The sequence below is a fragment of the Euwallacea fornicatus genome, chromosome 26 (assembly GCF_040115645.1).
Source record: "Euwallacea fornicatus isolate EFF26 chromosome 26, ASM4011564v1, whole genome shotgun sequence".
In the NCBI taxonomy this organism is placed as follows: domain Eukaryota; kingdom Metazoa; phylum Arthropoda; class Insecta; order Coleoptera; family Curculionidae; genus Euwallacea; species Euwallacea fornicatus.
This window is the reverse complement of record NC_089566.1, coordinates 2,836,300-2,862,219: the sequence shown is the minus strand read 5'-3', so window position 1 is coordinate 2,862,219 and position 25,920 is coordinate 2,836,300. Positions and strand designations below refer to the sequence as shown.

The following is a 25,920-nucleotide window of genomic DNA, read 5'->3' as shown; positions in this document are numbered from 1 at the left end:
CGTTCACTACGTGAGATGCGCCGCATAGCGGTTGAGTTAGGAATTAAAAAAACTCCGGCATTTTCTCGTGATCACTTCTCTTATATCATTTTTTACGTTGAAGCCTCATCTCCGATGGTTTTCGACATACAGCAGGTGTTCTCCGTTAACGGGACAACTGGTACAATATTTTTCGTCCGCCGCTAAGCATTATACAGCGCGTACGTGAAATGTGGAATAACTTCATTTCTTCGCTTCGGAAATAAAATGATAAAAAATGTTTGGACACGTCGACTTTCGTTTAAAATTCCACACATTTTGGAGAGACAACATGAACTGTGACGTCATCGGTGTTCCAGACATGACGTCAGGGTAAAATTTTTGAATGGTAATCCTCGTCTTTTAGAATTTTATGAGAAAACGCGTACTTTTTTACGTACAGGACGTAAACTTCTCTATTCTGTTACATAACGAATTTTTCGATAAATTCCAAAAAATATATTTTCTATTCCGATAGTCGTTGTTAAGTAAAATACAAATCTTCCGCTGTGTTCATACTCTCGCGCCATAGGCAATGATCATAAAACGTGCGATTCCTCTTACCGTGCATAAATGCATCGTAATACACCTTTTATTTGAAATTAAACCGGCACGAAGTTAAACCAAAACTTACAAATGTGAAAATTAAAACCTCATTAGTGCGTTTTGTACTAAACGAACGAAAGTATCTGTTCTATGAACATAAATCAACAAATCTAGCAAATAAATCAATAGAGGAATAACTCGATCCGTTTAGTGAATGTCTATCCTTTATCGTGAGTTACTACAGTGAAAAATATGTTTTTGAGAATTTATCAAGCAGTTTGTTATATTGAGCAATAAAAGTTCATGTCCTGTAGGTAAAAACCGCGCCCTTCCTCGTAGATTCAATTAATTTTAAAAAATTTACATCGACGTCATATCTGGAATAATAATGACGTCACGGCTAATATTATCCAATCCAAATATGGGTAATTTTAAACTAAAGTCGAGGTGTCTAAGCATTTTTTTTTATTTTTTCAGTGCCAGACCAAGAAAATGGATTTGTTCCATACTTCATGTGCACACTGTATGTATAATGTACATAAGTTATCGACTACAGTCAAAGTCGTGAATAACGACGCCGGTTATAATGACAAGTGGCAGATAGCGACGGGAATTCGAATGTTTGGTCGGATCTGCGTTTACCCCATTGTAAAAACGTCCGCAAAAAGGACACTTTCGGTGGTTTGCCAGCCGAGTCCAACGACGCTACGGGATGTAGTATAGTAATTGTAGTATAAAGTCGATACTAGCGGCATTATTTGGGAAGTGGTTGAAAGAGCGATCGGCATTTTTTTAAAAGTACTGCTTCGGTGGCTTTCCAGACAAATTCCAGAAAATGTCTTTTTTCTATGCACGATCGAGGGCACCTATGTGATTTGCGCGTGGAACTGCTGAAACGCCGCTTTGTCTTCTGAGTCCAAGCTGCTTTGTGCGGAATTTCTGATTCGTGCTGGCAATGCCGAATTCATGTTGCAGTTATTGTAAATACACAAAAAATCGGTTCCTTTGAGCCATTCATCGACGCTGAGCAACCAAAACTGCGACAAGGGCATGAGCCATAGAATCTGAGGCTTTCACGTGTCGATACTTTCGTTTAGGTTCCGTGTCGGTACCACCAGCGGTACCGCTCTACCCCCCCCTGCAACCCCGAACAGTTTCGGGCTACGCAGTTATTTCAGCGACGAAAGGCCTCTGAACGAAACCAGTTCGAATTGAATTCGTTCACTTTAACTCATGTCGCAAAGAGTAAGCGAAAATCACATAATATTTGAATATATAATGTGTTTCATCGTACATACGTAAATACAAATAAGTTCGAAGCAATATTAAATAATTTACGTTTTATTATTTATCTTTCATAGTTTTTAATTTTTTTAATTATTTTTTGTCCTTTTCATGTTTCTTTAATCGTGAAAAAGTCTTGTTGTCATGACAACCGGATGTAACGACCCTTTTTGCTCGGTCCCCTCGTCGCCGTTACATTCAACTTTCACTTTACTCCTAACAAAATTACCGCACACAAACAACCACAGGCGTTAAACGTGTTTTTTTAGTATAAATCAAACTTACACATTAAATAGTTCGCTGCAAAAGCTATGCCCGAGGCCTCAGGAGCTTTTGCATATCATCGAGTATCTCTCATAGTTTCTAAATCATGAAGAGAGCGTGTCCAGCAAGAGGAACTCGTCGCTGGTGTCCCGAACGTTGTTCGACGTTAATAATGTTGATGGCATGCCTGTGTTCGAGTTCGTAAGGTTATTCTCTTAGTCGAATTAATAGTGCATTAAACGCCAAGATCGCGAAACACATTGATGTGACCCGAATGACCAGTTTAAGTTTGGGGCGCTGAGGGATCTGCATCTTGAGGGTCACAAGCACTTCACAATGCACGATTACACGTCGGTGCGATTTTTTTACAGCCACATTTAACCCAATTTTCAGAAAGTTATAATAAACCCGACTAAAATATCGCTAAGTCAACAATGAGCCTCCATTTAATATTCATTTCCATGACAACCATAAATATAATAATAATGAAGTGATAACGACATTGTGGTACATTTGCCCGCTGGGTAAAAAATGAATCATATGCCCCTCATTATTAATCCGTTTTCCTGCCGTTTTTGGAAATAAACCGAAAAAAGGTATTTCACGCTAAATAATGTTTTTTTCCCCATATCTGGCAGCGGAAACAATAATTTTTAGATGTTTTAACGTAAATCATTTGTTGCAAAATATTCTAGGTTTTCCTGAATGCGGAAAAGTTAACCTCGGTGCTGCTTTTTTTTCGTTTTTTCGTCGGATTGTTGTGCTAATTACAACGAACATTAGCCCAAACCACGGGCAGTGTCTGAATTGAAAATTGTCCTTCCCGTGAGCAATTTTCAAATAAGTAATTGCAACATTCCCTCGACATTCTTTGCCCTTTATAGATTTCGCAAGATGCGGTAAATCGACAATGTAGATACCATTAACTCGAATCTGGCATCAGATCTGTTGGAGTCAGTCCATTCTAAGTTCAATTAGATTCCCAAGATTTCGTGAGCTAATATAATAGCTGCTGCAGACCAGGATTCATAAGTGACGTGCGAAAAGCGTGGCAGGGGCGGGCGGAAATAAACTACAGACACGTAAAAAACATCTACAGATACATAAACAATAAACTACGAGCACATAATATATTACGAACGCGCTTAAAACACTACGAGCACGTAAATAATAAACTACGTTGACGTCAAAATAAACTACGGACATGCATAAATAACATGTGATGCCATCACCTTAAAGAATAGCTCAGGTCAATCATCTCGAGGTGCTACGAGGCACTTTTATTCCCTGAGATATGAGAACACGTTTGTAGCTATTTTTTGGGATTTTAGAGGTGCTCTGAAACGAAGGTAATTCCCAAGGATCCGGAACTTTAGATGGAGGTATCCAGGATGAGCATGGGATCTGCGTCACTTCGTTAAACTCAAAAATTTCAGTATTTTCCTATCTACGGCTACGCAAAGAATAAAATACGGGCCCGTAAAAATGGGCACATTTTTTTGTCTCCTCTGAAACCATACGATTTCTGGTTGTTCTGAATCATCATGCCGCTCCGAGCAAACCAGGAACATACCAGTTTTCTACGAGTCACCAAGTCAAAATGCAAGAATGGTACCCGCTCGTTTGTGTGAACTTTTACGAATTTTCGAAAAGACTGGCGATCGTCCAATGTTCGAAAACCAAAATAAAAAACAGATTTTTAGATTTCCGACTAAAATTAAACTTAATGAAGATACAGTCACGTTCATCTATAGTCTGTGCCGGGTGATTCAAGAAGATCGGTTGCCCTCATGACTTTTTCGTTTTTAGATTCAGAAAGTTGAAATTTGGAGGGAAGCTATGTGAGCATAGAGCCGATTGATTGAAATTAATGGCGCTCATCTAGCACTTCCGGTTTAACCGGAAAAGATCTCGACTTTTGATTTTTGAACGTAATGCCCTATAAATTTTTACTTTTTTGGAGTGTGAAGGTCATTTTTACTCTAAAAAATTCATAATTTTTTTTTTTTTTTTTTTTTTTTTTTTTTAATTTGATATGCTGCTGGTATTTGGAGAATGTCGTCAACGACCTTCCAATGCTGCGCCACTTTGTGCGGGAAGGTTTCCACTTAGAGCCGTCCAGGTTGCCGCTGTTTCAAAAAACCGGCGAATAAAATGAAAACGGGAAATGCCGATGAAGAAAAAAACTATATTATCAGTTAAAGCCAGGAAATCGCCATTTTATTTATGACAGAACTTGATTATCCCGTTTGTATAGTTCGATAAATACGCAAAAACTACTTTCGCAATTTCAATATTCTTTCCTTTGACCTTTCCCAAAGATTCCCATCCAGCAAATTATGGCTGAAAAAGTTGATTGTTTATCGGTCGAGCAATTCACAATTGCTGTATTAAAATTAAAAAAATACTCTTAATAAATAAACTAAAGGGTGACCGTTAAAGTGAACGCCGAAGCACGTTTTTGATGAATTAATCCATTATCGTGTAATATATGCATATACTGGGTATTTGGTAGAGTGATAGGAAGTTTTCAATGAGAAATAGATAGGGCCGTTTTGAATCTATAAAACTGTCCATTTATCCTTAGTCGAAGTCTCGTCGTTTTTAACGTGTGGGCCTTCTTAGATTTTTGCATGAAACAACTAAGTTGATGCAATTAAGTTCATTTTTTAGGATTAAATATTTTTTCCTTTTAAAAGTATCTGTAAAAATATTCTTAACAGGCATATTGGCGAAGCAAAACAAAAATTAAAAGCTTTTAGTAAGAACAATTAGGTACATAAATGATTATGTTAAAATTCTTTGGTTGCAACTGGTTCCTTCGATTTGAAGAAAATTTTCCTCTCACACACACACACTTTTCAAATAGTCTTAAAAACTTTCTTATTGCATATTCTTTCAAGTGATACGTGATAATTATGATAAAATTACTGTTGACGAAATTAAAAATAAAACGAAACACTGCTCCCAACAAGAAAAAACAGAAAAACACCGAAACCACGTCAAGGGCTTAGCCGTGAATGCAAGTTTTTCCGTAATAATAAATAATGATAAATGGACATTATTTTATACCAAAATGAAGAAAATTGAATTTTCTTTCGTTCCACGATGCAAAAAACGCACCGTCCCGTTCAAAAAACTCAAATAAATTGAAGTTAAAAAGGCAACAATTGAAGTTGTTATTGCGAACGACCTGTGTATGTTCTTGGCTAAATGAGCATTCGTGCCTATTAAGATGATTTTACATGAGCACTCACCGTCCCGAAATGATTAAAATCCAACTCGAGCTAGCTGCAATATTAATTTTTTTATGGGGCACTGCAAATGTCCCAAATCTCACTAAAAACGTTACAGCTTCGAGTCATCGCATCCCAGGATTAAAAAAATCCAAAAAACTAGCACGGGATCCAAGAGGCGCTCCGTCACGTGACAAAAGTGCGAGTGGTCCCGTTAAAAAAAAAAAAAACACTTTATGACGCCTCGGTTTTTTTGGGACAACCTGTACATACGCAGATTCAAAACGACCCAATCAATCTCCCGTGGAAAAGTTTCTATCGAGCTATTAAACATCTTTATGACGTAAACAGTCAGTGACCTAACGAACGTTCTACGTTTGTAGTTCACCGCTTACTGCTAAATATGTTTATTGATCACCCGTTATTATTACCAATGAAAATTCTTAATCTGACGTAGATCAAATTGATTTTTTCCTCATTTTTATTCTGCTTCAATTTGCTTGGAAAGTTTATTTCACACCTGCGACCCTGCATAGGCAAGTATTGAATTTAAAAAAAATCCTCTTCATTTCCATTTAATTGAATGCAGATTCGGTGTCGATCGAGGCATTCAGGTTTTGCCTTTAATATCGATGGGAAAAAATGGCTTCTTAATGAAAATATATCGATCGCGATTATTTCACACCAAATAATCATCCTGATTGAAAGCTGCATTTTTTTTTTTTTTTTAATTTTGGATCTAACAAATTTCAAAAATTAATGGAGATACATGGAGAATGTTATTTTTCGCATACAATTGTGAGTATAAATGTATGCATACAGGGACAGGAAGGGAAAAATGCTTTTGCGTTTTTCCTATGTTTGAATGAAATCGTAGTTTTGAGATTTGTATAGTGCAAAATCACAATTCTTTCGCTGTTTCTTCCCAGATTTTCCCGTGAGAATTTGCCAAATCTCCCGTGTATTTGCACATGAAATTTTTCCATTGCGCTTACAAATAAGTACGAGAAATCGAAGTTCGAAATAAATTTCATGGCTCCGTTGCATAAACTGACAAAAAAGTGTCGTATTTAGTGTTTTTTTTTTTAATATCTTGCAATCGCTGCACTCGCACTTCATCCACGATTGTAAAACATATTCGTCCTATTGGAAGCATAACAGCTAAACTCTTTAGGAGAGCGATATCCGACTTTTCAACGTTTTCTTACGTGCGAAGGTGTTAGGGAACTATTCTCGGGAAGTAACATCAAGTAACAAATAATAATGCCCATTTTTACTTATTGAACTCTTTTATGACACAGCTTATTTGCGTGTTTAGATGAACTTAGAGCTTCCAATAAATGTGACATAACAACGTAAGAGGGAGAGGAACTTTTTCCATTAAGTCGGGAAGTTCTGGACGTAATCCGGGAAAGCTGAACGGTCAAAAAGGATCGGAAATAAATTATGTGCCAAAATGAAGATGGCTCAGCTTTGTAAGCATGTAATGTAATAATTTCGACTCATAAAGTTTATTATTAAGTTTTGGATTGAAAAAAATAAATAACTTTAGTACACTTGGTCTCCCCAAATTAAATGGTTTAAATTAAATACCGAAACCTTCAATCGAAAATAATGCAATTTTACTACACAGGCTAATGCGACAGAGCTCGTGAAATCAACAAAAGCTTGAAAAGAAGAATTTTTTGCCCTGACAATTTTAGGAAAATCAATGTTGACGGAAAGAAAGAATGTTAAAATTTTATTTAAAAAACAAAAACTTTTTTTATTAAATCCAGTTGCGTCCGGGGGGGGAGGGGGGAGGGGCAGTGCCTCAACTAATTTTATTGACAAAAAACGTATGCCACTGACATGAATGAAGTTTGGAAATTTTTTTGAGGTAAAAGCGACAGAAAATACAACTTTTTTCTCTCTTAAATTTTATCGCATCTTGCTTAGTTTACGAAATAAAGAGTAAAAACCATTTTATTGCAGCAAAAGACATTTGAATTATTTTACAAAAACCGTCACTTAGAAAAAATAACACCCTGTATCTTGCCCACAACACATTTCCGGAGCTACGATTATGGGAACTTTTTTACATAAAGTGACCTGAAAAATCACCCCCTTAAGTGTTACTACGTCTCTTTTGAACACCCTGTATAAGTAAGTCAATTTAGGATTAGCGCCAGTTTCACTCGATGACGTTCCGCGTTCGTTTTGCTACGGCGACTAGAACTACTTGGATCACTTACCGGGTTCACCTTCGGAAGCTTCGTCGTCACTATTTTCTTCAAGAAATTCGTTGAAAAATAAATTAGCCATCTCGGTGTGGGTACTTTTGGTGATTTCGGCACTGGGCAGGTATCTCATCTTCACGAGCTCTTTGATCATCACATGCTTCCATTCGATCAAAATTATCCCGCTCATTAATTTCTCTCTGATCAGGGGTTCTGAAATGCGAGAACAATGGTGCGATTATTAAACCCATTTGCTAACTGAAAGTTGTAGGAAATCACGAAGATTTAATACGAAAAAAAAATAAGTTTTACTGCTTGCGGCCGTAAACAACCATATTACACTCGAATATGTTCGAAGTGTCAGTGGAAAAATCACATTTACGACACGTCGGTTTACGAGGGGGAACATGTGCAGTTTTCACGTGGAAGCTTTAAAGGCACAAAAGCATACCCGACCGTTAAAAATCTTGGCATATTTCCGGCTACGGGTCCCTGGAAAAACGTTCACGACCTCAAGAATGGAATTTGAGTTGGGTGACGAAGAGGGAGAAGAAACAACCATACTTTTCCCAAGATTAATACAACAAAAAATATGTAAATTGTCACTTTATCTACAGAAAACCGGACCCAATTTTAGGACGAGGGAAAAAATCTATAAAAACGCCCTTGTTTTAGAGCCGACGTGACATCACGTAGAGGTGATCTATGTTGCTGTAAACGCTAAAATACAAGGAACATGCCAGAGGAGATGTTTGCACTGTGGGAAAATTTTGCCCTTCGATTGGTTTTAGAAGAAATTTGGAACAATACATAAATCAGTTTTAACGTCTTCAGACAACCGTTATCGTGGGTGATACATGCTGTTCAAATTTGCTTTTGCATACTAAAACGTCCTTTACCATGGACGACCGCATGCATCCTTTAAGGTACCCCAAACCGGCCATTTTAACGTGTTTACACAGTTGCGAGGTTAGACTTATTAAATATAATAATATTTAAAAAAATTAAATAATAATAAAATAAACTTTTTCGGCGTGAGTAATATTTCTTTTTGTTTATAGATTTGTGAACTAAAACCTCGCATGCAACGTCATAGATCATTCAAGGGAGTGCTGCAGGAAAGATGCGTTTGCCTCCATTTGAATTTTTCGAGCTGGCACGCCACTGGGAAAAATGTTTAAAATGAAAGAATCAATAGGAATCAAAGTATTTAACGCACTAATTTGTATCTATAATTGCTTGTAATCATGATTTTTAATAAATTTTTGTTTTGCGTCATCAATGTACATATGGAAAATACATAAAAAATATATTTCGATAAGCAAAAGGCATTTACTACTGGGAAAAGAGAGCTTAATTGAGTCAACTCAATTATTTCGCAGAAACACGCAAGAAGGGCGACATTTTAAAAACCATGAGGCTTCGCACAAGGGTAAACATGGTTATACGGGGTGATTCAGAATTGGGGGGCGAAGAATTTAGAAGCGCACTTTTGAGGTCAAAATAAGCCGTTTTTTTCCCAACGCGAGCCCGCGAGTGCTCGGTTTTCGATATACAGGGTGTTGAAAAATTGTCTTTATCAAAAGTCACAGTGGGCTGTAACTGGGTAGTGCGACAGTTTCACGCGTTTGCCGTCAAGTTTGCTGAAATCTGCCATTCTTGAGAGCAATGCACGGAGAAACGGATCGTAACAAAAGGATTAAATGGAAAATGCCCATTTCATCGGAACTCGACAATGAAGTGATCGGAGCAACTTTGTAATCTCGGAAACGAGACGAAACGTACCAACTTTCGGCCAAACCAAATTGTCGACAAGCTCGACTGAAAACGTACGCAGGTGTCAAACTGCACCGTCGTAGCCTACCATAAATTTCGACAATGATAACATTTTAACACCCTGTATATCGGAGCTTCCGCATTTGCACTCCCACGTTTGTACATGGTTGTGCGAAATGTCGAGGACACGCCCCTAAATCCTTTGCACCGAACTCCGAATCACCCTAGATTCAGAATGACCCCATCTAGCCCCCATTAAAAACTTTCAATTGCTCTGCCAAATACCGTGTGTAGTGGTAAAAAATACCCCAACCGACGCGATAAAACATACGTTTTCGGAAAGAATGTCTCAATTTAAACGTGGGTCCCAAGAAGTTAAGCCAACAACTTTTAAGGTGATTGTAAAAAGGGCAGTCCCATTTTACCTCGTACCTATACTGAGTCTTCAATATAGTTTTTAGTCGCTTTGTGTTATTACAATTGCTATCAGTTGTATTGTCTGTGGCCGAAAATAAATCATCCAAAGACCGGGTAGTCAGGGTTTTCATTTCCAGCAGTAAACCTTTCAGTCAAACGGTTATTAATTTACCAACCAAAGCGCTGAAACGAGGGCTCATCATTTTAATAAACCCTTTTCATTGTAAATAGTATTTTTAAGCTAATTCAAATTTACTGCATTGATTAATGAAAGTTTAAATCCAATTTCTCATTTAATATTCATTCAATAATAGAGACGTTTTGTATTGTGTCCCGTAAGAAGTGTTTGTCGGAAGATTTTACAAGTTCGGTTGCCAACGCCGTCACGTACGGGGACAGTTCCAGAAGTATCCGAGCTAAGACTTAAACAAAACAAAAAAAAAAAAATGGAAAATATTGCGTTATTACTCAGTATAGTCTCCTTCGAGATTGACACGCTTCTCCCAGTGACGTTCTATGGCCCCTACACCCCGTTTATACTAGGTATAAAATAGGTATCAACCTGGGACTTCATCTTTTCATTATTGACAAATTTCTTTCCGCCAAGCCATTTTTTCAAGTTCGGAAATAGAAAATAATCTGAGGGGGCTAGATCCGGCGAATAGGGCGGACGAGGGAAGAGTTCGAAACCAAGTTGATTGACTTTGGCCGTCGCCGAGAAGTGTGGATCGGTGCGTTGTCGTCAGAAAAGAACACTTTCCCTTTCGCCAAATGCGGCGATCTTCCCTAATTTCTTCGCTCAAGTACCGCAATAAATTTATATGATGTTCTCCGTTTATTTTGCTTTTAGGGAGATTGTCAATAAAAATTATCCCATGCGAATCCCCAAAAGGCTGACTCCATCACGTTTCCTGCATATGGAACGCTGTTCGCCTTTTTTGGAGCCGATTCTCCCGTTTGAGTCGACTGTTTTGACTGGTCTCTCGTCCCAGGTGCGAAACGATGGTAGGGATTTCGTCCAGGATTATGGGTCGATGCAAAGAACTCGGCTTCATTACTGAGAAATTGTCCCGGACACCCCATCGAAACGTCCTCACGACGCCGTTTGCGTCCGTCTTCCGCACAGCTTTCTTGTATCTGATTGTACGGTCAAGACGCGATGTTAATTTTTTTTTTTGAAATGCTCATCATACCTGCCAACCCGCGCAATTTTGGCCGACGGTCTTCCAACGCAGTTTTGTGGATTTTCACCGCAACATCTGGAGTGGTCAAATCCGGAGTGTCATCGGGTCGACCACGCGGCGTTCGTCTTGGCAGCTCGTACGGCCGCGTTTAAGCTCTACCACGCAACATTTTATAGTGGTTAATGGAGGACCAGATCCCCCCAGAGTAGAATCCAACTCGGATTCCGTGTCGGATGGCCTTTCCAATGAAAGTGTTTAATTGCGTATCGATGATCAATTTCTTTCACGTTCACAAAATCTCCAAAAGCGTTCTCTAAAAACCGCTCTAAAACAAACACAAATCAACGTAGCACCCAGAAACTTTGGTCATCAGCTTTTTAAGGTTAGGTCTTTGTGACACGGGTAATTTTTTAATTAAAAATCGCCCTCTATATGTCAAGTCGAGTACTTCTGGCACCATCCCCGTATAGTCGTCTGTTTGGACGGATCGCACGAAGTTTGCTCACTTTGACTACAAATTACAGTGGGAAGTAGTGCGAGTGAGTCTAAGCAAAATGATTTATTTGAAGGCACAGCAAATTCGGGTTTGTCATTACGTATTTGCATTACAAACAAATTCTGCTAAGGTCAAACAAGTTTTAGCTTCCCCATCAATGCCGAACATTCGTCTCCTCATGGCAGGTAAAACCTCCAATGGAATAATGATTTTTCCAACTGACTAAGCAGAATTTTCAGCGCCAGTTATTACGAAGGGAGAACCGAACGGTAGATACGTATATTCGTAAGTCAGAAGCATTGCGTCACAGCCTTGCTACCAATTTCGTTTGGGAAAATAGCGCTCGTAGCTAATTAAAAATTGGAACAACGTCCTTTGGGACCTTCATTTTCAGAGCTTAATTCCGCAAAATCTGCATTTATAATGTCCAACACTGCGGAAAGTTTAGTGCAACAGGAACGACCAAATTGCTTTATATTATAACTCATTTTCATCCTAACATCTATGTAATTCAATGTTCATGTATTCCCTACAAACTTTGCAGAAAAGCGCCCTGTTTTAGCATCATTCGTATCTAAACTTTGTTGTAATAAATTCTTAAAAGGAGTTAATTACTGATACAAAGTCTGCACTACTAGCTTTTGAATATTAAAACAAAGATGCCGAAACTTTAATCTTATAAATACGGCTGCGAAAGCCTCAAGATATTTCGAAGAAAGATTTCTATTATCCCGAAGTAGCCGGGAATAAACAGCTCCTGGAAGTCCTCTTCAAATGCTACTAATGATAGAGAATTAGGAAAGAGATGTCTATAAAATTTGTTTATCTGCCTCTCTGAGTAATTAACTAAAATCTGAGTGCTTCCGTTAGCTCCCTGGGATGGAAAGATTTGGCAACCCCTCAGTGACTCATTTGTGTAATCGAATTTTCACCATTTCCTTGTATAATAACTGTTCGTCCATAAAGGCCCTGATTTCACTAATTCGTTCGATACCTCCGCATACCAATCAGGGTGCCACAAGCGCAATCCTAAAAGAATCTCTATCGCCGAACATGTTGTTCCGAAGGGGGGGGGGGGGACAATGTATCAATAGGAAACAATGAAATTCTTTAATTTTCTATCTCTAACCTCTGGCAAATAATATTCCGGCGATCTTTTACTTTATTTGGGGAGAATGCCCCACACAAGTAGAGCTCGTCGAGACGAGAATGGGAATATAAAGAAATTAGCTGAGAAAGCCCTTAACATTCCGACGACAAATTGGTCGCCGTATTCAAAATTTGGGCATGACGATCGGAAATATGAAAATTAGCAGTTAACGAAAATGTATGGAAGATGAATATTCATAATGTGCGAAATATTGTAAAATTCCTCCCCTCAATCACTCAGTATTAACACTTTTTAACATACGTAAGTAACATCGAAATTACGTAAGTGCAGATATGATCTTATGTGTATTCTCTTTTCGAACCACTAGAGGCCAAATCTGCTGAACCGCTGTACTGTGACGGTAATTTTATACTTTTACGTAGACGTAGAGATCGTAGCATTGGTTCGAGAAGAAATTCAAGGCAATTTGCGCTGAGCAGAGGGAGAATTTTGGAAAAAATGAATTCGCGAAAATACTTTCACAAATGTGATGAAGTGAGATTTAAGAATAATATCGCTTTGATAAACGGTTTATAAACAAAAATGGAAAAAAATTATTTTGATTTTCGCTGAAGAAAAACTTGTGATGACGAGCTTTGAATATTGAATAATAATAATAATGATAATAATAATAATAATGACGCTGCAAAGACAGTAATAAACCTGCTTAACGAGAACCTCTCAAAGACCGAAACTCTTGTTCTTTCTGGAAGCTTAAATTTCTCTGTCACTTTCGAATAGGTTTCTAAGCTCGACTTCGTTTCAGCTGCAGGAGGAACAGCTCAAACCTTACCACAGGAACCTCAACAAGAGTTCGGAATTGGGTCACGACAAATTTAAGAGAAACCTTTTAAAATAAAGCAAAATTTCAAATCCGTCGAATAATACCCTCTCAGTTCTTTGCATAAAAATAACAATGTTTAAGCCCTTCTAACAGACAAAAGTAACTGTCTAGTCACGATGAACTGCGCTACTTGCGAGAAAAAATTGCTGTTTTTTTTAAACGGCGGGAATTACGCCAAATTAGAATAAAAAAAGGCTCCAGAGGCGCACTAGGGGAACAATTTTATAATACGTTTAAAAATATGAGAAATGTATAATATGCGAGGAAATGTATGAAGTAGAACGGCAAATATAATATGCCCTTAAAGAGGAATTGTTGTTGTTATGTTTAAGTAAAGACTAAACAACGAAAGAAACGAAAATAAACGCATAAATAAATGTTATGCAGAGTGAAATTTTAATAAACTTGCAACGGTTATGTATCGAGAATGAGAAAAAAATGAAAAATTCTTCAAAAACGCTTCTCTCATAAACAGGGGAAATCGAAATTATATACCAACTAACCTACCCCATGTCTACCCTCTATCCCTCGCCCACCCCAACTTTGTAATTTTGAACGGCAACCCTCCATTTGTAATAGTTCATTTTAAAGCTCTTCAAAAATGCTTTACGATCGAATTAACCAGCGCATCACATTCCCACAAGCAGTTATCGAATTGTCGAATGAAAAAGGTCTAAAATACAAATTTTCAGGATCGTCCTGAAGTGCAGAGAAATATTTTAAATAATACTTTCCTCGTGTATTCAAAGGTTTTGAGGATTTTTTAACTGTTTAGATTTATTTTTTTAACCCTCGATTTTTTTTTTTGCGCGAACACTTACTGCCTTTGAAACTCAGCCTAATTCAATTGAGGAACTAGGAGGAACAATTATTTAAGTATGCCGGGGTGCATCAAGGGAAACTTTGGCTAACGTTCGTCAGGAATTTGAAAACAGGCTCTATTATCGTTCGGAAAATAACGGAAATCATTTTATCTTCACCACTCAAATGAATAAAACGTAAATTCGAACGTTCTATTCCTTTTCTATTTAAAAATTCGATAACTGCTTGCGCCAATGTGATGCTAGTTAATACGATTGCAAAGCATTTTTAAAGAGCTTTAAAACGAGCCATTACAAATGGGGGGTTGCCATTTAAAGTTACAAAGTTGGGGTGGCTGGGGGCTAGAGGGTGGACGCGGGTCGGTTAGTTAGTATATAAATTTGGTTTTCACCACGTACGATAGAAACGGTTTCGGGGAATTCTTCAAATCTTTTTTTGATCCCTGAGATAGAGCAATTGCATTTCTTTTATTTCACCTTGTAAAACATTTTTTCACGTGTTCATTTTCGTTCCTTTCACGGTTCCGTCATTATTTAAACACAACGATAGTGCCCATTGTTTGGTTGTAATATTCAAGAAAAACGAGATAATTTTATTTTGTTCTTTCTCAATTGCAAATTTATTGCAAGATCTGAAAATGTCACCCCGGATATGAAACTCTTTACGAATGTGAAACATTTTGTTCTGCCGCAACCTCCAGACACTTAAAAAAAGAGAATCGTACAACATCACAACTACGTTCACAATAGAGAATTGTGTAGGTGAAATATATGTCAGCACAGCTTTGATAATAATCAGAGAATTAAATGGAACGTTTGCACCGTTGCCATGGAACACTTATGGACGAAGCATAAAATCAAAGAAAACACCTTTATTTCCTTAGTACCAATCGATGTGTGGTTCCTTGCTCAGTACGCTTGGTCTCCTATGCCTACACAAGAGGCCAACCTCAGATATATCAACATCAGCTAAATAGCAGCAATTATCGCTCAGCGCGGAAAATGAAATTAAAAAAAAAAAAAAACAGATTAAATTAGGTAAAATGATGAAATATCGATCACTTACCTCAAATCAACGTTGAGGAGCGATAACGTAATTTGAGTTAAAAAACTGCCATTCCCCAGTGATTGAAGCCCGGAATTTGAGAGCGTTCCCCACATTTTGGATATTCGCCCTCCATACATTTCAGTTTACTGGTAATTTTTGATTTACCACTCATTTTTCATAGGTTTTGAAGACGATAACAAATTTGTCACCGAAACTTTAATAAAATGTCTCGCCCGAACCCTTAGTAAAAGTCAAATCCACTGTAAGAACATTTGACTTTAGGTGACCACACAATTGGTCCGTTTTTCATTGAGGGTACTTTGAATGGGTTGCAACGCCTTGACTTGCTCCAGGCACAAATTATTCCAGCAATCCAACAATTAGGAATTAATTGAGGGGATGTCTGGTTTCAGCAATATGGTTGTCCTGCCCACAATACCGCTCCCGTTCGAGCATGTCTTGAGAGACATTTCCCAAACAGAGTGATAAGCGGACGGGGAACCATTGTATGGCCAGCAAGATCCCCCGATTTAACTCCTGCAGATTTTTTTCTCGTGGGGTCACGTCAAATCTACTATTTATAGATTTGAGGGCGATGGCGCTAATAATTTGGATGGGCTGCGAATCGAAATTCGAAATTGCATGCAAGCTATTAATCCAGAAACACTTGCAAGAGTGCGGCAGGCTTTTTACGATCGGCTCGGTTACCGTTCTGCACAAGAGGGGGGCTGGTTTGAACGTTTAATTTAATTTTGGGTTTTGTTTTAATTTCCATTAGCAATAAATGTCCATTGTTTTTTTTTTTTTTTATTTCTCGAATCTTACGCTTACGTCTAAGAGCTGCGTTTATTTTCTTATTTAACTTTGAGGAGAGAAATTATTTGAAATAATTTCGATGGCGGAGTTTAAATAACGATTAAGCGAGCCGGCAACGTTGCGGAGCTCCGCCTGGCCCTCGCACGAAGCGAGCAGTACCGCAAATGGGCTCCATCGCGTTTTGTTCGGATTTTGTATACTATGAATCGAGATGCGCAGAAACGGACACTCCTTCATATGCCTAGTCCGCTGGGATTTATTGTATAGTTGTCGGGGCTAGTAGTGCGTAGTTCCACAGCTCAAATGACTCCTGCTCGTTTCTGGTGTGTCGCTCCCAAATAAATTTAAAGAGAAAAAGAGCAGTCCGCCTCGAGCGTACGGTATAAAGGACAATTATCTCAAATAATCAACTTTGAGCATTTTGAATCCACTGTAGTTTGTGTCTAACAATCATAAAACATCTCGTTAATTACTAATAACGAGTGCTTTTATAATTTGTCGTTAAATTAAGCAGGCAATATTATTGTCCTTTATAGGGGGTACTTTTGCAATGAACAAAGAGAAACTGCAACATAAAATAGTTACGTCTTTTGGAAGTTTATATTCGTGCCATGCAAAAGGTAAAAAGATTCCAGTTTTTACACCCACCGCCAATAAAATTTATTATGGCATAACTTTTCTACAATTTTAAGCAGAATATATCGCGAGTTGATTTCTTCAAACTGCATTTTCATACGGGACGTCTTCATAACGCCCAATGCATATATTTCTTTAAACGGAATTAGGCGAAAGTTAATAACAAACGGGAGAGTCGTACGAAGAAAAGTGCTTAAGATAATTTTCAAGTTATAAAAAAAATTTTACATTCGCAGGAAAAGTCAAATGTTCCTCGTATCCTTTTTATTTTTATCAATGGGGTATCAACTTCCCATACCAGAGTAGATGTGTGGCGGTGGTTATATTTGCTAAAGCAATCACCATTCAAGGAATAAAAGCCGTAAGTGTGCGTTTATCAACTAAAATGGAAGAACAAAGGGGGGAAGAGCGAGCGGACCGAGGCCCGTCTCATCTCAGTTCGTGGTTTTGGGACTGCCCGGGTCAGCCTCTTCCTTTCACCAACTAACTTAACTACTACCTGGGTTTTCTGGATTTCTCGCCCCCGCTTGGTCGCATCCGGACACCAGATGTCCAGAGGATCGTCACTCTAATTGTCTCATCATGATGTCTTTAAGGATGGGGACGCGGCGTTGTAAAATGGAAAGGACCGCACATAAATTCGAGAAAATGTCGATGGTCGACTAAATCATGGCTTGGTCTTGCGACCCTTAGGACATATCGAGGAACTCGAGACTGTTGTGCCCGGAATTAATTTGTGAAGAAAAACACTGGTTCGCACCCTGGTTATTTTAGTGGTGCCAGTGTATACGGACATTTACATATTATTGAACCCCATTCAATTTTTGAATGGCACAAATCATACATCTAAAACTTCGATATGTGTAGTATTAATAAAAACAGAAAAGGGTCCAATCCCGTTGCATTAATCATCTGACAAGTTTTCGAGTTGGTCGAAATATTCGTCGATATTTTCGGTAGCCACATATAAATCGCCCATGAAGGGTTGTTTAAATTTACCACATTTAAGACCAAATTATTAATGTCCTGTCAACTTTAGCCATCAACTAATTTCCACAGAAATCGATTTTAAAAGTGTTCGAAGCCAAGTTTAGGTGTTGGCCAAAATGGAAATTGCTTCAGGTTAAAATTAACAAAGCATTAATAATTTGACCCTCATAAATAGTAACAATTTAACGGGTAATTTGCAGGGGCCTATAATGAGTTTCGTTACCTGTACTGAGGTATTAAATAACCGCTTGCACGCAAGGAACTTTAATATGTAATACATGTTCTTTCAACTTCTTGAAACCACTTGCCATATTAGCATCGGCAAACGTATTGTTAATGATCTACTTGGAAAAAATCCAAGTCAAAACAGAAGAAATTATTCTACCGGAAAGGGCCTGAAGCAAATTTCCCTGAAACGATGAACATAATAAAAACTTGATTGGGGTTATTATCCACCGTACCTGAATAAATTCAATAGACATCAAAAGAATTAGGACAGATTTGCGTTATTGGCGTAACCCTTCTTGCAGTGTTATATCCCATGATTAATATCGATTAAATGTCTAACCCATATGTCCGTTCATCCCGGACCATTGAAATAATTAAACGTAATACCGATTACCATTCACTTCTATATATTAGGTCTGAATTGCGAACCTGCACACCTCTATGGATTTGTGAGGAGTTTAAAGGACAATTATAATGATACCGAACAATTTGAATTTTGCAGTCTAGCAAAACTCAGAGTTTCCAAATAAACCCCATTTCGACTGCATTTACGCAATAATTTCAACTCAGGGATCAAAATATTTATAGTTTTTCGATCGCCTAACATTCCGGCAATTCAATACGTTTCATCTGTTCATTAAATTAATCCCGGAGAGATGGTACAGAGAAATGTGGAGTAGTTACCTAGTTTCCGTTTGACAGAGCATAAAGAGGAAAAATTAAAGTTGGCATCCTTTATGGAAATGATGGCTTCGCAGTCCGACGTGGGCATCAATATTTCCAGGATTTCGGTTTCGGTCAGACCGTACTCTGAACACGTGATAAGTGACGCCAATCTGGATATGGCCGCCCTACAATATATTTCTTCCAACTGGTCGAGTACTCCTTCTACCAAACCTGGAACCAAACGTGAGATCTATTTGAAACAAAAAAAATGAAAAAAAAAAAACGGTTGGAGGTGAATTTGAGCAGGATTGGAGAGAATATCTATTTTTCAGTGAAAATTGAGGAAAACTCAATGATAAATTAAGTTAGAGAGAAGCCGTTTTCGCAGTACGTTGATCGATTTGCGAAAAAAGACGATAGTTGACGTTGAAAAGGCAGTGGGGAGCCATCTTGGTTTTGTAAATGAAGGGAGTTTTTCAAAATGTTTCATTTTAAGACGCTCCTTGTACTTGGTCAATCCAACAAGATATTTAATAAGTAAAAACGGATTCTTATAAGGATATCCCATACCGGGTGTTGAGATAAACCCTGGACAGAGGAGCTTAACACGGGAAATAAAACAAAAATTTGAGCCTATACAAATTATCCGATTTGAAAAACTTTTACATGGAGGCCATAATACTCAAGACGGACTATCATTTAGCAATTTTTTTAAATTTTCTGATTAGAGCCACTTTGGGTCAAAACGCCTCCGAATAAAAAAAAATTCATTTCATTCAACTTTTTGAATTGAAATTTGTGAAATTTGAAAGCGTTTTGAGGCAAAAAGGGATTCGCTTGGAGAACAAATATAACTCAGCACTTTGTTTACTTATTGTATTGTATGGGATTTTCCAGCAATAAACTATTTATTTGGAATTTGTTTTCCTACCAATTTTTTCCTATTGTAAGGCACGATCAAACCTGGCACAACAGAGGGTTCGTCTTTGGTAGTTGACAAAATCCGTATAGGAAAAATGACAAGTTTCACGTATTTTTAAAGGTTGTATTTTTGTTTTGTGGAAAAAACCTGACATCGTAAAAACAATTTTAATGTTGTTTAAGAATTGATCAAAATTGATTTCAGCCTTTGAAACGTTATAGTTTTTGGCTGACTCTTTTGAGGATACCTATGGCTATAGAAAGATTACATAATACAGAAAACCCAAATATAAGTAAAAATAGGGCCTGTTTAAATAAAGTTCAAATGCAACATATATATTCTAACACGCGAGCACATCCTGCTACTTCTGGAAGCCCGTAGCCAAGACAATAAATCTAGATACGGCACTGCATTCTACAGGGAAGCGCCCATAAATATCTATTTTAACTTTTTCTACTATCTTGTTAGATAATCGAAATATAGGAGCTGTCTCAAAATGAAGAATTTTCAAAAAACCGCTCTATCTACCAAAGAAAGTTGGTTACAATTTTATTACCACCATCAACTTGAGTTTCGCGCAATTCGAGCAATACTTCGCATACACTTCGACTTGCCATTTTGACAAACTGCAAAACGTATTATCAGAATTAGTAGATATGTCTGTATTAATGTGGAACCAAATCTTCCTCCGACAGAATGTTATACGCAACGAACATATCCATGACTTTCCTGCCACGGTCGTCTTTCGTTTCTCCAAGTTCGAGTACGATATTACGAAAACCGTTTTTCTTCAACTTCAATAATAACTGCAATTTTTTACTTCGACAACGAAAAATGGACACCCTGTGCGTTAGCATATTGATTTGACGTACGAGAATAATAGTGCTGCATAAGGGATCTTTGCGCTTTTGCTGAACCGTCACACGTAGAAGATCAAAAGTCATGTATAAAATTCGTTAAACATTTAAGGAAATATTTTTCGCGGATGTGCCGGAGCACGTCGAAAATCGTTTTTAACTGCGCACTTTTTGACGTGACGAACACGTATACAAGGTTACCCATGTAGTAAGTAAACGTACCTTTTCGTTATTTTCTCACGGGACCCCACTGTATATTTTAGCGTTTTTGAGTTCCTTCAGAAATTTTGAACATGTTTCAGGTGACATACCTATTTCGTCTCGCTTTCGAAAAGGAAACGCAAAAAGTAGAAATAACGATGGAATTATTATTATTGTAAAATTACTTAGGTAATTTTTGGAATTAATTATATGCTGCTTCTTTCTCTACGGTAAAAATATATTTTATAACGTATCTTTAACACGTACAACTTCTGTGTTGGAGACCAGCAGCAGAAAGAAGAGAGCGATTTTACATTTTTCCAATCTTAAATACTAACATATGATTTGATAGACATAGGCGTACCCTGTCCTGGATTCACCTGCTAACGCAAAACCACACAACTAGCTAATTCTAATACCAACAATAACTTAAGATAGCAGTGCGCCAAAGAAAAATCGGCACTTATCCCTGCCTTATCGTAATCACATGGACTAGAAATCCATTGCCGACAAAGGCGTTTGTGGGCAATTTTGATGCCGCCAAATCAGGATAGCGAGTTCTGGCATACCCGATAGCATGCTACCAGAGGCGTACCAGAAAGGGTACATTTTACCCTCGCCCAGCCCATGACACTCAATTAAAAACCATCTTTACGTTAAATTTCGAACAATTATTACCAAAACAGTTACGATATAAATTACGATAATCTAATGTATTAATTTTTCGCATTGTGCCCCGTTGACTTCTTGACAGAGAGAAATCCGCAATTCAAATTCCTCAAGAAGTTTTTTTTAGCATTTCAAGAAGCATTTATTGGACTTCTTATGCCATTTTATTTCTAACTTCTCTGTATTGTTGGGTTTATTTAAATGTACTCTACGTTTCAGATAACCTTATAAAAAAAAGTCCATCGGCGTGGAGTCGGGCGATGCAGCGGTCCACTCTAATTGCCCCCTCATTCAATCCGTCGATTGCATTGTTGTTGTTGTCGGTATACGGATATGTTGCACGAAATATATACATGGGGTTCCATAAAAAAAATTGAAAAAGTACATACAGTGTGGCCCACTTGTTTTGACGTCAGTTCGTAAAAAGTTTATTGATTGTGCGATTTAGCCCAGAGTTTTTTTTATTATAGAGCTTGATAAACCGCACGCTTTCATCAAAAATGGCCTAGTTGATGTGAAACTTAAAGCCTACTGTGACAGTTTCTAGGAGCAAAACTTCAATAAACCATATTAGCGATTTTTTAGGAATAATCTGTGCGCGCCACTGGATTGACCACCCCTGACTTGAGTAATAACGGTTTTGTGGAAGTATTAAAAATGCACACTTGGTGCTTACTTGTTTTCAAACATTTATAGTTTATAACAACTTAGTTGTGGTTTTAGGCTTATCGAGAACGAATAAAACAAACAACAATGAAAATTACATCACAAGAAACAGTTAAATTTAATTTATTCATAATCAAATTAATCGAAAATATTTTGCGCGTTGCGCAGTACTTCGACTTACCGGTCTCTCCGGACGTCCGATGTTGAATTCTGCATTCTGCCGCGGCTTCTGCTGTCGAGCGCACGCTGCCGCCAACGAGACGAACAATTTCTGTTTTACCTCTTACAATTCACAATTTTCCACTCACACACCACGAATCGGCCACAATTATCACGATTAACAATCTAATTTGCATCGAGCACAAATACGTTCTGACATCGATGTTGATGTTTGTTGCGTTTGTTTGACAGTTAAACACTTCGCTTGTTCTCCATAGCCGCCTATGAAATTTTGAATGTAAACAAATACTGAGGGTGCAGCTTTAATTCTTCTACGAAATCGTTATTGCGTAAGACATTTCGATAAAATTCCGTACAGGCCCGTTTCGGGGGGCGGCCAATCCAGTGGCGTGCACAGATTTTTTCTAAAAGAATCGCCAATGTGATTTATTAAAACTTTGCTCCTAGAAACTGTCACAGTAGGCCTTGAATTTCGTGTCGACCGGGCCAGTTTTGCTGCTCCATAACAGTAGAAAAAATCCGGGCTAAATCGCCCAATCTGTAAATTTTTACAGACTATGGGTCACACTGTACATGTACCACATGAGTAACCCCGTGGACAAGTTTGTTCTTAAAAAAAAAAAAAAGCGCGAGGAAAAAAATATTTCCTTAAATTTGTGCGGAACTTTTGGTTCCCTATGCATGTCGCCCCCCAAGTACCCGCTTAAATCAAAAAGATACATAAATGTCGCTTCTCGCATTTGTAGCAATAAATTAATCTTTATCCGACTGCCGAGGTACCAGGAAAACTGACACCTATGTGTAAGCTTCGGTTTTATTGCGCTATTCTAACGCTTATATTTAGCTTATGCATTCAGATACATTCATAATTTTCCCCTGTAAATTATACAACATATTTTGTCTTTTGCCTCCCGTTATCTAACCTGGTGCCTTCTGAGGTTTCCTACACGAGGTGAAATGTAAATAAGACCTTTAACAAATGATTCTAAATAGAAATTGTATAATTTCCACATTTGTTCAAAACCCAGGCACCTCTCAAAAATATTACTCCACGCAATGTTAGCATTACGCTTAGGCAGGGTTAAAATTAGATACTAAAATCTGACAAAAAGGCACAATAAATAATAATAAAGTAAACTTACAAACAAACGGGCCTGCAGTTGACATTTCTATATAGCAGTCGGGATGTTTGAGTTTTTCCTTCTGAACGGGGGTGAGTCTCATCATCTCTATATGAACCCCCGACGTGCACACAATGTGGACGTTTTTGGGCAGACTGAGGGGCAACCAACTGAGAGTTGACATTTCCGAATCCAGGGGATTCACCAGGTGTAAATCGTCCAAGAATATTCCGAGGACAAAATTGAGCTCCTCGAAGGTTCGTAACAATGACTGGAACCAATTGTTGGTGTACAGCGGATCAAAACTGGCATCTTTAGGTAAAAAACCCTCTGGTAGTTTTAGAGCTATGCAAATTTGTTGGCAGATAATCCTCAGTAATTCCAGGCTGTACGAAGATCTGGGTGTCGTACTTACAAATCTGACCTGTAAATATTTGATATGGGTTGTTTGAAATGCGAAGCGTTGTTAAATATCTTACAATCCTTAAAGTTCTGCACGAAAACCAGTTTTCGAAGTTTCGATACACCGTTTGAATAAGGGAGGTTTTTCCCGCTCCTTGATTTCCATATATTAAAATAGGTGTGTGTCGTCGCTGGTTTCCATCTTCTATCAACTGCTTTATCCTGTCGTGTATTTCTGAGTTCGAAAAGTCTTTCTCTATCGCTCCGTAACACAAAGTTAAATGTGTGATATTTTCTTGAAAGTTTTCCTATAAATTAACTTATGCCAAATCTGAAAAGCTTCTCTAAATTTATTCACGCTGCTTCTCCATAAACAAACTTTTGTCCCTGTTTGCAAAGTTGAAGGGAGTCGCGTAGTATTTAGCTTTCGCAGATACGTGGAAAAAAAGTTTTGATAAGATATTAGGCTAAAAGTTGCTAATGTTCGCTTTAATTCAATTAGAAGTGTTTTGATAAACAAACCGAAGACAAATTAAAGCGGCATCTCGATTTTTGTATAATTTTCAAAACTGCAAAGTCCTAAAACGGGTCAATCGATGTTCCAAAAGGGGGCTATTTCGAACAAAATGGTCTCTGACTCCCTTTCGAGTTCATTTACGGGGTCACAAGTTTGGTTGAATTGCTACTACAGTGGAAGTAAAGAAGTAATTCATTTTTGATATCGGTATCTCGTTCCTTTGAAAAATCTCAGACGAATGGAATGAATTAGAATAAACCTCAGCGAATCATAACCACGACATCTTTCTATGTATGTATAGAAAGACGTCACACCTCGGAACGTATTCGGATTTTCTTCGGCATTATCGGACGAGCGTATAATGGAGACTATCATTCTCCCGAGGAGATGATGCTCGCTACATGCGAGTATGGTGGTAAACGCGTCCACGACTAAATATCGGTACTTTCCGCAAATTACCTAAAAATAACAACCCATTGTTGTTCATCTTTTAACGCTAAATCCTAGTAAATGGGCAAACCACGATTGAATCAACTTCACTTGTCCCTTCAAAAGGTTTCTTGCCTTGTGGCGTATTCTAGGGATTCACTGATTTGCACATAGGTCATTTTGAGTAGCATTTCTAACCGAACAGGCGTTAAACTATTTAATAATTAAGAACAGACTTGTAAAAAACGTTTTTTTTCTTGAATATAAAAATACTCAAGAAAAAATTGGCAAGTCCTCATATTCGGGCACCAGTGCGACAGTAAGGTCGATGACTTTCGTGTGTGACGTGTAGTATTGCCGCACTCCGTGCGCAATTAAATGTCAGAATTAGCCATAAAACATTTTGAAGTTTGACGACTGCTGTCGTGCCATTTTCGTAATCATGTCAAAATCGCAAATTTGAATCCTATTGAAAATGAAATTAAATGGAAGAACTATTAGATATTCTGGCTGCCTTTACACATCGGATAATTTTATTCGACCTATTCCGAAGGGAGATATATTTGCGAGAGCTTGGGGTGTTTTGTGTTTATTACAAGTGAAGTGCATTCTAAATAGCTAATCCCATCGAGCGTGAATGATTGTCGTAATTCACGCTTGACCGCATTTGTTGCATTGAAGGGATTAATTAGTAAGACTTATATTTTGATGTGTGATCATGTGATAGTAAGCGGATGTACAGTCAGTATACGGGGTGACTTTGAACTTCCACAGGAATTTGTTCAATTTTTCAAATACAAACGACGACTTCCAGTTTCACTAGAGGCAATTCACTATTCAAATATTTTTGACAAACGCCTTATATAGTAATTTTGCATTTGCATGTATACAAATAACCACCCATCAAACTAGTCCTATTCTTTCCCACAGTGAATCAAATGCAATCGAGCGTAAATGATGACTCAATCATTCACTTGATACGATTTATCTTTAATGATATCCCCACTTTGCAGGAACACCTCACATCCTTATAGAGCTTTGAACAAAAGTGTTTTTAATGGTTGCAGATAACAATGGAGCTATAACCGAACTCTTGAGAGAATCGTTTTTTAATCAGAGATATTAACGATAGACATAATACGCGCTGAAGAGAGCCAGAAGTCACCAGTAATAAAAATATTACTAAAGTTCCTTAGACCTATTCCGAATGGGGGCCCCATTTGAAATAAGCAAGTGAGCGGAGATTGCAGGCATGCAGCTTCGGAGGCGTGCGGCAAAATACTTTTGTCAAATTGAAATACGTCAAAATGTAGCTCA

At 37.9% G+C, this 25,920-nt stretch overlaps 1 protein-coding gene across 2 annotated transcripts in view; it reads right to left on the bottom strand.

The window, feature by feature from the left end:
- The window catches only part of LOC136347069 (protein qui-1), a 124,381-nt gene that overhangs the window by 39,557 nt on the left and 58,904 nt on the right, over window positions 1-25,920 (bottom strand). For both annotated transcript variants that reach the window (XM_066296714.1, XM_066296715.1), the window contains exons 11-14: window positions 23,735-23,965; window positions 23,277-23,679; window positions 18,658-18,870; window positions 7,583-7,780 (exon numbers count right to left, since the gene is read on the bottom strand). In XM_066296714.1, coding sequence (XP_066152811.1) covers window positions 7,583-7,780; window positions 18,658-18,870; window positions 23,277-23,679; window positions 23,735-23,965 — 1,045 coding nt within the window. The remainder of the gene's footprint in view (window positions 1-7,582; window positions 7,781-18,657; window positions 18,871-23,276; window positions 23,680-23,734; window positions 23,966-25,920) is intronic.